Source organism: Mixophyes fleayi, chromosome 11 (genome assembly GCF_038048845.1).
Source record: "Mixophyes fleayi isolate aMixFle1 chromosome 11, aMixFle1.hap1, whole genome shotgun sequence".
Classification (NCBI taxonomy): domain Eukaryota; kingdom Metazoa; phylum Chordata; class Amphibia; order Anura; family Limnodynastidae; genus Mixophyes; species Mixophyes fleayi.
Genome location: NC_134412.1, coordinates 35,608,682 through 35,621,640, shown reverse-complemented (window position 1 = coordinate 35,621,640; position 12,959 = coordinate 35,608,682). Strand labels below are relative to the sequence as shown.

Here is a 12,959-nt window from a genome sequence, read left to right as displayed (position 1 = left end):
CTGGCACAATAGTGGACTACGCAAACCTAATATGATATTCCTAGTTAAACATTGTGTGGGGGAGTACCCTTGTGTATATAATACACATACAATCAAAAGAAGATTTTATAAAACAAAACCATACATGTTGGTAAACAAACAAATAGATAAATAAGATACAGTTCTAAACAATAAAAATTGATGATTCACAAAATCTTTAGATAGGTCATGAATGGTGAAAATGTTTTGGTTATAGTTAAAATATAGGAAAATAAGTGAAAGAGAGAATTTTGAACAAGCTCTTCACTACCCACTGCAGCTAGATAGAACCAATACAAACAATAATACACCAAATGTGAGAAAGTGAAACAAGTATAACTAATATGGTGTAATCTAGCGCTGTTTGTCTCCTATATACAAACATACAGTGAAGAATAGTGCTATTAATGCATTCTCACCAGCATAGCTTGTCAGCCATAGGATAATGTCTGAGCTGCATCAACACTCCATGCTACTGCTCTTATCTAATAATGTAATCTAATTCCTCTTCACAAAGGAAATGCGTTACTTTCTTGAGGGACCATGGGTCTCTTACGAAAACCCAGAAATATATAGTTTAATCCACCATTGAGCCATATGGATGGACATTATAGAAAGTGGATCAAGAGAATATAGAGATTATTATTCACATGGTTACCCCGTTTTATGGAGATGGGTGAAAGGCCTATACCTTATTTTCATATTACAGTTTACTAATGTAATTAAGAGATTACAGGCCAAACATATCCCTGTTTAAAGCTTATTCAAAGGTGTTGCAAACTGCTTCCAGAATTTCTTGTTTATTAGAGAGCTGCTGTTTTAGTCTTTGTCCTAAAATTTCCTTATCTACTTGCAAAGCCTAAATGGGAAAAAATCCCTGGTGTTTGAGGTCTCCACTCTACGCAATGATGGCTTGAGGTGCCAGCCTCTCTGCCCTTAAACTCTCTGTGTTAGTCTCGATGCCCTTCCCCGGTCTGTGCCAGTCTCTCTCCTTCCACTGACTGTACCAGTCTTTCTATGTTTCCCCTGTCTGCCAGCCTCTCTGCCCTTTATCTCTTTGTGTTAGTCTCTATGCCCTTACCCTATCTGTGCCAGTATCTCTCCTTCCACTGTCTGTACCAGTCTCTCTACCCTTCCATTGTCTGTGCCAGTCTCTCCATCCTTCCCCTATATGTGTCAGTCTCTCTCCTTCCACAGTCTGCGCCAGTCTCTCTACCCTTCCCCTGTCTGCGCCAGTCTCTCTACCCCTCCCCTATCTGTGCCAGTCTCTCTACCCTTCCCCTGTCTGCCAGCCTCTCTGCCCTTTAACGCTCTGTGTTAGTCTCTATGCCTTTCCCCTGCCTGTGCCAGTATCTCTCCTTCCACTGTCTGTACCAGTCTTTCTACCCTTCCCTTGTTTGTGCCAGTCTCTCTATCCTTCACCTGTCTATGCTAACCTCTCCATACTTCCCCTATTTGTGTCAGTCTCTCTACCCTCCCCCTGTCTGCCAGCCTCTTTGCCATTTCCCTCTCTGTGTTAGCCACTATGCCCTTCCACTGTCTGTGCCAGTGTCTTATCCCTTTCTCTGTCTGAGCCAGTCTCTCTCCCTCTGTCACCCCATTGTGCCTCTGCCCCCCCTTTTAGTCTGTGTCTGTGCATCTTTGACTCCTCTTTGTATGTGTATGTTCCTTTGATTCCCCATCAGTGTGTGTCTGTCTCTAATTTTGTATGTGCACTTCTGTGTCCCTATCTGACTGCTTTTGTCCACCCCCAATTATGTGTTTGCGTTTCTGCTTTGTGGTCTCCATTTACCCTTCTATCCCCCCACCATCTTCTTTCATTTGCCCCCACACTCACTTTTCCTCTATGCCCCTCACAACCCACTTTTCCTTTTGTCCCCTTCTCCTGCCTCCCCCTTCTTCTTCCACTTCTCCTCTCCTCACCCCCTACCTTCCTCTTCTGCTTGAGTCGATGGACTCATGGTGGCTGCTGATGCATCAACCTGAGGATAGCAGGCAAGCACAAGTCAATAGTAAGCTTTTGATATGTTATGAACTCTATTTATGGAGTTCAAAATCTATTAGCACACATGTTAATGGTATTTTTGAGACACTGCTGGTCAGGAATTCCCCATTGAAAAGAGACATATTTATGAAAGCGAGAAAAGTCTTATTAAACAAGGTAGGATATCATGTTTAGGATGGTCTTATTTGCAAGGTATATTTTCTCTTTATATATTACACTTTTCTTCATATACTACACAATGGCACTAGCCATGTTCTCTCCGTGTATAGCTTTGCAGGAAGATATTGGTTGTTATCTCAATGGGGTGTCGTAAAAAGAACAGGAAAATGACCCAGTCCTTTGTGTTTGCTCATCACCTGTACATAAAGTAACTATAGCATAATGTAAAACTAAACCAAATGCAGTTCCCAGTGCTAAGCACAAATTAGTGAAGACAGTTTTGAGCTTACATAATAATGTTTAAAAAAGAAATCCATCAAACTCAGACTTTTGGCATAACAAAACCATTAGTGTGAGAGTTATCATAATTGGCCTCACATAGATTGTAAGCTTGCGAGCAGGGCCTTCTCACCTCTGTCTGTTTTACCCAGTTTGTTTATTAGTTTATTATGTTTGTCCACAATTGTAAAGCGCTACGGAATATGTTGGCGCTATATAAATAAATGATGATGATAGGGAAATATAATTCCTTCCTGCCCCCAAAAATGACAATCAGATACATTCCCTGTATCAGTTCACTCTCATGCTGTCCTACTGTTTATAGGTTCAAATTTAAAATTAAGTCATCCAATCCATTTTTTTATTTGATTTTTGAATTTGCCATTTAGTTTAAATACAGTTCCCCCTTATGATCTCTAATTAATTCCCCTTATTACCCCCAATACTTCCCTTTTTAACCACATTGGCTGCCATTGATTCCTAGAATCTTTGTTGCCATGCGATATGTACTTGCTATAGTATTATTTAAAATAAATTCCTATTGTTCACCACTTGTGAAAGTTATCTTTTAAAAACAAATAATAATCGTCTTTGGCAAAACCAGAAATTCGAATTTCATTATCCTTACTGTTCGGTCCTTGTGACAGATTACCCCATATCCCTATATGTCCTACAAATAATTGAATTCCCCTGCCACTAGCACCTTTCTGCCCTTCACTATACCTCTGTTCTCCTCTCTACAAATGCAGTCATTTCCATGGTTGCTACCGAAGGTAGCCTGCTGCTGTAATGTTGCTCCAGAACTAATATCCCCAATATCAGGCATTTTGGTATATTTATTGCAGTGTGCCATATCAGGAATAACCCCTGACGTTCTTCCTTGTACCCTTTATTTTAACAGTGACTGAACTTCACCTTTTTCTGTACTGCTTAGAACTAGAGATGCTCACTGACCCCCGTGAAGTGGTTTTGGTTTTGGATCTGGATTAGCTTTGTGTTTTGCAGCGACCTGGCTGGATGGTAAGCGACTGTCACGGTTCAAACGCTGAGGCCACTTACTGGTATTGACACTGCTAACCTGGAGGCGCGGAGTCTAAACGTACTCCTGGTTTTCACCAGGGACCCCTGCAAGGAAGTTTGGTATTTGCTGCAGGAGTACGCAGGTCGCGGTCCTCCGGGCTAGCCACCAGTGAGGTAGTGCAGGTAGGAGATATTGTACAGACTGTAATGGTGCCAGAGACTTCCTGAAATAAGGAGCGCTGGATCCGGATTGGAGAGCGGGGGTCAGGTGAACAGAATAGGGTCCCGTTGCTAGGCAACGGGACGCAACCCCGCACATGCGCCCGGCAGCGGGGCGGAAGTGCGTCATTCGTCCCGCTGCCTAGCAATGGGACACGAGGAGTCGGAATCAGGTGCCCGACCCCGGCACTGAGTGAAGGTGCGGGGACGGCGCTTGACAGCGACAGAGCAATGACACAAACACATGGCAGTTCCTAACACATTTAGGACACATTGGCACACAGCAGTGGCAGAAAAGAAAAATGGGGGTCCGCCCTCCCTACCACCCCCTGTGATGTTGGATCTTAAAAAGGAATCCAAAACTCGCGAGATCCGACGATGTCATGATGACGTTTTGCCTCGTTTTTGATTTTGAGGGCGCGCGACAGCACCAAGTCGGCTCGCGAGCAAACCCGGATCCCCTAAGTTTGGGTTTGTTCGGTTCTGGAGGAACCGAGCCTGAACATCTCTACTCAGAACCAGAGCCTTCTCAGTGAGCAGCAAACTCCTCTCCAAATTATCAGTGGACTTCATTGTTTCAAGTTGCACAATTAGATAGAGTTTGGACTTCCAGGTGAGAAACTTGTGCACACCTTGCATAGCAGTATTCTCCATAACAGTTGTTTTAGAAATGCATACCTAGCAAAAAAAACTATGTGCATTAGCAACTGTGGGACATATGCAAACTGCTATTTTATTTAGCTATATGCACACCTCCCAATATTTAAACATGCAGAATCATGACAAAGTGCGCACGTCCCAACTCCAATCTGATTCACCCAGAAACATCCAATTTTGAACAAAACTGCCTAAATTGGAACTGTCCCACCAAAATCAGGACAGTTGAAAGGTATTTATATGGAGACACTTACTCTACGGGCCTATTTATCAAGTGGAGAAAAGCCTGATCTCACGGGTATTTTTGCTGGAGAAAGGACCTTAACTCTCTTCTTCCTATCTATGGCTTAACTCCACAAATAGCACTGTTATCGATAGCAGTTAGCCATAATGCACCGTGAATTGCCGTCCTCATAGAGCTGTATGACTTTTTTAACTGATGGAAAATTAGGAAGTTTTTCTTGAGAATAGTCAACTCCATCTCTGGAGAAACAGTGAAGAGACAGTATATGTCTTTCTAGAAATTAGTGAAAGAGAAAAAGGCGCGCTTCTTTAAATTAATGAAATGTGTACAAGTGAATAAAATAATTTGAGACGGCAGCCAAGGACAAATGAAACCAATGTGTATGTATGTGCAAACAAAAGAAAAATGTTGTCTGTCGATCAAAAACCAACTTTATGTATATGCTGACTATGTATCAGCATATACATAAAGGAGGATTTTGTGCATAATATCGCTATATTATTATAAGCTCACCTATAGGAGATGCCTTGACGTGGCAGGTGAGCTTATCCAAATATAGCACAAAATTCTCCTTTATGTATATGCTGACACATAGTGATTTATATATTGTTGGGTTTTGAGCGCCGCATAACATTTTTCTTTAGTTTATGTCTTTCTTTTTTCTCCTCTGTGCATGCTCAGTATTTTCTTTTTCTCTGTACTCTACTTCATCCCATTAATGCAAACAACAGAGAGCAAATACTGCATACTTCTATGTATGTATTAATCATATATATTCTACTGTATAATATAATATATATACACTATATGGACAAAAGTATTTGGCCACATCTGTTAATTATTGAGTTGAGGTGTTTCCATCAGACCCGTTGCCAGAGGTGTATTAAATCAAGCACCTAGCCATGCAGTCTCCATTTGCAAACATTTGTGATACAAAATGGGTTGTTCAGTAGAGCTCAGTGACTTTAAGCGTGGTACTGTGATAGGATGCCACCTTTGCAATAAGACAGTTCGAAAAGCTTCTTCCCGCTGGATATTCCACGGTCAACTATGAGTGATATTATTAGAAAGTGAAAGCATTTAGGAACAACAGCAAGTCAACCATGAAGCGGAAGACCACATAAAATCACAGAGTGGGATCAACGACTGCTAAGGTGCATGGTGTGTAAAAGTCGCCAACACTCTGCTGATTCCATAGCTGAAGAGTTCCGAACGTCCAATGGCATTAATATAAGTACAAACACTGTGCGGCGGGAGCTTAATGAATGGGTTTTCAAAATCGAGTATCTGCATGCAAGCCTCACATCACAAAGACCAATGCCAAATGTCGGATGGAGTGATATAAAGCACACAGACACTGGACTGTGGAGCAGTGGAAACGTGTTCTGTGGAGTGACGAATCACTCTTCTCTGTTTGGCAGTCAGATGGGCGAGTCTGGGTTTAGCGGATGCCGGCGAAACGTTAACTGCCTGACTGCATTATGCTAACTATGAAGTTTAGTGGAGGAGGGATAATGGTATGGGGCTGTTTTTTAGGGTTTGGGCTAGGCCTCTTATCTCCAGTGAAGGGCATTCTTAATGCTTAGCATACCAAGTCATTTTGGACAATGCAGTGCTTCCAACTTTGTGGCAACAGTTTGGAGAAGGCATTTTTCTATTCCGACATGACTGCCCCAGTGCACACAGCAAGGACTACGAAGATGTGGTTTGATAAGTTCGGTGTGGAAGAACTTGACTGGCCTGCACAGAACCCTGACCTCAACTCCATCGAACAGCTTTCGAATGAACTGGAATGGAGATTGCGACCCAGGCCTTCTCGTCCAACATCAGTGCCTGACCTCCTAAATGCTCTACAGAATGAATGGGCACAAATTCCCACAGAAACACTCCAACATCTTGTGCATAGCCTTCCAAGAACAGTGGAAGCTGTTGTCACTGCGAAAGGGGGACCAACTCCATATTAAAGCATAGTGAAGTATGTATTTTAATACAATGACATTACAATCCCTGTTGGTGTAACGGTCAAGCATTCAAATACTTTTGTCCATATAGTGTATGTGTGTGTGTGTGTGTGTGTGTGTGTGTGTGTGTGTACGGACTTTTCACTGCACATGCTCAGTTCATTCACTAAAGGCCAGAGCAGGAAGATATCTTTTGCTGTGGCAACAAACCTATGAAGGTGACAACACTCTCCTCTGGACAGCCACTTTTCACCTGTGCAGACTCCCAGTGATATTTAATTGATAAATTATGGCGAAACACTATTTTTTCTAACTGCAATAAGGGGCAATAAAAAAATATTGCAGTTATCGTCGATAGCAGGCAGATTTTAGTAAACATGCACGTTAGTATCAGTTAGCTAGAAGTAATCCATGCAATATGAGTATAGTACTACATAATATTAATATATTAGTACAGTAGTGTTAGAAACTTCTTACAACTACAAAGTTATATTTTAAAATAATTTTATTTTTAAAAACTCCCACTAATAATAATATAAAAAAAAAAAATTTAGTATTGAAAAGATATAAATTGCTGTCCTACTTACATGTTTTGAACTATGTCCTCATGTTAAACTATGCACTTATCATAACAAATGCAGTCAGATGATTTCCAAGAAAATTAAAAACCTTGCATACGTTAGAATAACCTCAAAATTATGCTTAAGTGATTTTACTCTTGCTCAATGTTAGATGATAGTATATGGAAGCTTTCAAAATGTAAACAATGGGTGCGGTTAATTAATTTGTGAAATGTTTCAGAACTTTCGCTGTACTACGATTGTATTACACTGAAGCTGTCTACTATATTGCTTAAAATAAAATTTTGCAACACTATTTCTGTAGAATAATATAAAAAACAAGTAAAGTTTTGTCAATGGGTAATGAATCGTGAGATGTTGCTAGATTATAGACTGATAATAGAAGTGGAATACCATGGCACAGGTGGACCAACTGGGGTGTTAGTTTATGGTGTATACTCACCTAGTGTATATGTACAGGGCATGAGTCTTCTGTTATGTTGTAGGTTCTTGGCGGTGGTAGATCTTTCTGTTGTTTTTCCAATGCAGACAGTCTACCATCCCTGATCTAAACTGATTATTGACCGCTGGACCGTAACAAGACTAACAACAGGTAGGATATGTGAACCACATTCTTCCTGCTATTGTTTTGATAGGAACTTGACATCACTACTTTTTACGGTTTCAGACTCTACTCTTTCCACTAGCAAATTCTTAGTTTATGTCCTCCCATTTACCTCAGTCCTCCTTCTGGTATCATGATACTGCCCCTCTGTTAAATGCAGCCCCGTCCTCAGATATGCAATCAGCAAGCAGACATGACACTGCTTGCCACCAAATTAGCATGCTCATCTACTGAAAAGTTTTATGCTGCTGTGGACATCCTAGTAGTTGGCTACAGGTTGTTCTATAGCTACCCATAGAAGACATCCCAGAGAAACAGGAGATGAAGATAATATACAATACATTTCTCAGTTCCTAGTAAATCCTGACAGTGACTGTAACTGTTTTGCTCATTTTATTACTTAGCCAGTGTAAGTGAAATTTACTACATTCTACCAAATAAAAAAAAGCCCTGCACTTTATCTGTGCATTATTACTCTTTCTGTCTAGTACTCGCTAATAAAAACCCATTACTGATCTCTGGTTAGGGTATTCGGCATCTAGTTGTGGATTACTCTTCATTCAATCAAGAGAAATATACCATCCATTGCCCACATTTAAGATGGGCCCGATTTATGTTCGGACATACGTCCCATTTACATAGCGCATCTTGTGTTAAAATAAAGCTATGCGCATGCTCACAACCGGACCTTGAACCAGTTAACACAATGGCACAATATGCATGTCCGAACACAAGTGACACTTACGACAGCCTACGGCTTGAGCTGCGGAACTGAGGAGGGACGGGGCGGATTAACAAAGCTAATGTACAGTAAGGCCATGCTGAGGGTGTTCCAACAAACATGTGGCCGATTCAAGTCCTCGGTTTCTCATAAGTACTCTTGGCTTCAGTTGTATCATTTGCACTAGCTATAGGGCAAGTGTAGCTGCCAACTGATAGCAAATGACTGACATGCCACTAGCAAGCACAGAACATGTGTTTGTAAGTAAAGACAGATTGTATTTACAGTATGCATTGAAAGCCCCTTGATTTATGTATTGAATGTAAAAAACAAAAAAATTATTTGAAAATCTATATTGATACTAATGATTATACAGGTAATAGTTGTTCATTTGTTTTATAATATAATATTTTTGTATGTGTTTTGATGGGACCTTATATTGCACATACACTTGTGCGTATACTGCAATATGTTCTGTCTATCTACTTACTGCAAGTACCGTTTAGGCAGAGTGTACTTACGCCCAGATTCAAATTGAAATGCATCTTGATTTGATTTGAATACCGTCGGAACTACGCTTAAGTTCTGTGCTATTTTTAAAACGCAACTTATGTGCAAGTTACATCCAAACATGAAAGAGGCCCGAACTATCTTACATATTGTAACAAGTAATTTAAGGTGTTGTATACTTTTACTGATAGTTTTCATTAACACTAGTTTTTGGTCAGGTGTGTTTGTTACCAGGTCATACAATCTGCTGAAGTCACAATATGGTCTATCCCAATCTTCACATAACAAAAAGATCGCTAATTTCTCAGGCATTTAAGGTCATTTATGCAAAGTTCGTCGACCTCTACAGGAGGAACTTAGTCCACTTGTCCAACATGGACCTGGATAATGAACAATGCTGTGCCAGAAGCCCTGCAGCATGCATGGTGCTTCAGTCTTCATGGGTCATTACGACCTTGTGTGGCGGACAAAAATTGAGCACAAGGCACAGTCATGGGGTAAGCCAGCATTGATGCACATATTCATCCATAGGGAACTTCTGTAAACCGGATTCCAGCTACAATGTTTGGGTCGCCAATGGCTATGTACTAAGGAGCATTACCCCCAATGGGCTGGTCCCAATGGCATTGTTGCAAGGTAGGCAAAGCAGACCACAGATATTGGTTTGTTTGGTTAACTTGGTCTGCTTTCCACTCACTTTTCCTGGATAAGTAATTGTGTCAATAAAACTGTGACCTTCTTTTCTCCAAAGTAGTCTCTGTGTCTTTTTATTCAGTAAGCACAAGGTAAAGGTCATATATAACATCCATGGGGCAGCATATGATTAAAAAAAGTTGAAAAATATTTTAGAATTTGTGGTTTAAAAAAATCATCAAATCATATTTTAGTTGTTTTATCTTTCACTTGTGGAGCAACCATCATCATCAATATTTTATTTATATGGTGCCACAAAATCCACAACACCGCACAATCAGCAAAAAATAAACAGAACGAAATCCAGATAAGTAAGAGACAAGAGAAACAATCAAATCTGTAAAAATCAATACAACAATCGAGAAAACAACTACATTAGAGGACACAAATAGAGCAAAGGAAACATTACAAAGAGGATTAGTAGATAGAACTTGTGAGAGTTAACATTCAATATTATTAGGGAAGTACCATTAGGGAAAAAGATAACGGTGGAGGGCAGCTAGAGGGAAAGGTGGAGCAAGGAGGAGGGCAATGTGATGGTGAGGTGAATAAAACAATTCATATAATATTTTCTAGATAGATTTTTCACTAAGGGGTAGAATTACTAAACTGAGGGTTTGAAAAAGTGGAGATGTTGCCTATAGCAACCAATCATATTCTAGTTATCATTTATTTAGTGCATTCTGCAAAGTGACAGCTAGAATCTGATTGGTTGCTATAGGCAACATCTCCACTTTTTCAAACCCCCAGTTTAGTAAATATACCCCCAAGACTGATATATCTAATCTCATGTTATTCTATAGCTCATATTTCCCATCTTTTTTTCTGAACTGAGAATGTCAAACTAAACATACAGTGGTATAGAATCAAATCAATACATGTCTATATTAGGAAACAGATGACATTTCTGCTTGCTAATAGTCACAGATTAGCACAGATGATGGGAGAGTAGCGAAAACTGTCACTTATTGTTCTGTTTGCAGGAAGCTAGTTTACAGTAATTCATTCATTCATGGCTAAATGTAACTGTATTTCCCGAACTTACATTGAAACTTTGTGAAAGGTTTATTGCCTCTCAAAAATTAATTTTCTTCTCCTTTGCTTGTTCTCATTTGCTTTCATATACATAGCTTTAATACTGGAATACTTGTTTTTACTTTTTACAGACTTTCTGAACTTAAGCGTCAACGAGCAACTATTGAACTTTAGAATTCAATTAGATTGTTTGTTAAGAGCCTTACCTATAAGTTCCTGTGATTACAGTGTTACCATCAACCAGTAGAAATTTCTCATTCAGTTTTCCTGTTACTTGCTTCAATTGTCGCGTACTAAAGGTGTATCCTGAAATTACCCTTATACGCATATTCTAGTAAAAATGAGAGACAGAAGTACTTATAGTAAAAGAGCAAGCAAGAAAATAATAAATGACCATAATCTCATTACTTCATACATTATGAGAATATTTAAAACCTAAAATACTGATAAGTCCAGACATGGAAGCCCTTAAGTTTTGCTAGTTGGTAGGAGTTGGATGTTAGGTAAAAGATACATTTTAAGATGCATTATCCCTTAAGGGCTTCTTTAAGGGGGGAATTCAATTAGACATGAGGGGCCTGATTCATTAAGGATCTTAAATTAAGAAATTTCTTATTTTAGTCTCCTGGACAAAACCATGTTACAATGCAAGGGGTGAAAATTAGTTTTCTGCTTTGCACATAAGTTAAATACTGACTGTTTTCCACGTAGCACACAAATACTTGATAGCTTATATATATTACACTGAAATTTAAAGTTGATATTTGTGTGCTACATGAAAAAACAGGCAGTATTTAACTTATGTGCAAAACATAATACTATTTGCACCCCTTGCATTGTAACATGGTTTTGTCCAGGAGACTAAAATAAGAAATTTCTTAATTTATGATCCTTAATGAATCAGGCCCGAGGTTTCTTGCGACCATTCCGGAGACACTTCACGGCAGAGATTTTGATAGATTGTGCAGTAATGTGTGGAAAAATGAGATGAGATTTCTACTGTAGTAATTAAAACAGTGCACAGCCGCGTTGTTCCTCAGAACATTACGACTAATTGAGTTCCCCCAAATGTATATTCTTATGAGCAGTGCATAGAGAGACTTAAGATGCATCCACTTTGCACCAGTTTCCTATGCACCAGGATTATGTCAGGCGTAGTTACACACAAATACACTATACCCAACCAGGTCAAAAATACAAAATTATCTTAACATTTGTTTTGATACAGAAAAACACATTTGCTATTAGGTTTAATTTAAAAGAAAAACCTTCAAAAATACAGTAGGTATAATCTTCATTGTTGTATACGAATGAAAGTAGTAAAAAAATAATTTTAAAATAGGGGCAAAAAAAATCAAATAAGATAGGTACAAGCAAAGAAAGCACCTAACAGCTTCAGAAGTGAATCCACAATCAGCTAACCAGCAGCAGCTAGTGCAGGTAACCATTATCACCATCAGAGTGCATTCGCAGCAGCCCTCAGGCATCCACATGTGATAGGGCTACTGACACGCATATATGTGTCACTTTATGGGTCTGTCTCAGTTCACAACTACACAAACATGACATCTCCTTGGTCTACATTTCCCTTCCCCATTCCTCACCAAGAGTAAGGAGGCGCAAGTCCCTAATCTGCATAAAGACATAGACGTGTGATTTTTTTGTGGGCATGTGCAGTACAAATGTCCGTACGTTATGCTAAGGAAAAAGGCATATACGCAAATCAACATTAGCCTCAGAGGGTGGCAAGGCAGCACTAGCTGCAGCAAGAAAATGCTTTTTGGGCTCTGCGATTAGTGATTCTATGACACCGCGCCTCCCCCATTCAATTCACAGCTCTCATTGTGATCGAAAATTTTGTTCAGTATTCTGCCACATTGCCCCATACCACATGCCCAGTGCAGCGCTGTTAGTGAAAACTACTGTATCTGGTGGGTTTGAAAAGTAGAGGTGTTGCCTATAGCAACCAATCAGAGTCTAGATTTAATTTTGTAGAATGTACTAAATAAATGATAGCTAGAATATAATTGGTTGCTATAGGCAACATCTCCCCTTTTCAAACCCGCTGGAAATTCGCAGCTTGATACATTTACCCCCTGGACTCATTGCCGGCCACGTTAAAACAGTACAGTGTCTTGTGTTGAACTTTTACTTTTTGAAGTGTGTTTGGGTTCAATTTACACTTTTCACAGCAGTGGGGCCCTTCTGAACCTCCTACCATATAAAAATTTTCACAGTGTTGCGGATGGACAG

At 39.7% G+C, this 12,959-nt stretch overlaps 1 protein-coding gene across 1 annotated transcript in view; it reads right to left on the bottom strand.

Moving 5' to 3' along the window:
- The window catches only part of FAM83E (family with sequence similarity 83 member E), an 89,379-nt gene that overhangs the window by 52,839 nt on the left and 23,581 nt on the right, over window positions 1-12,959 (bottom strand). The window contains exon 4 of the mRNA XM_075191284.1: window positions 10,913-11,037. Within this exon, the coding sequence (XP_075047385.1) occupies window positions 10,913-11,037 (125 nt within the window). The remainder of the gene's footprint in view (window positions 1-10,912; window positions 11,038-12,959) is intronic.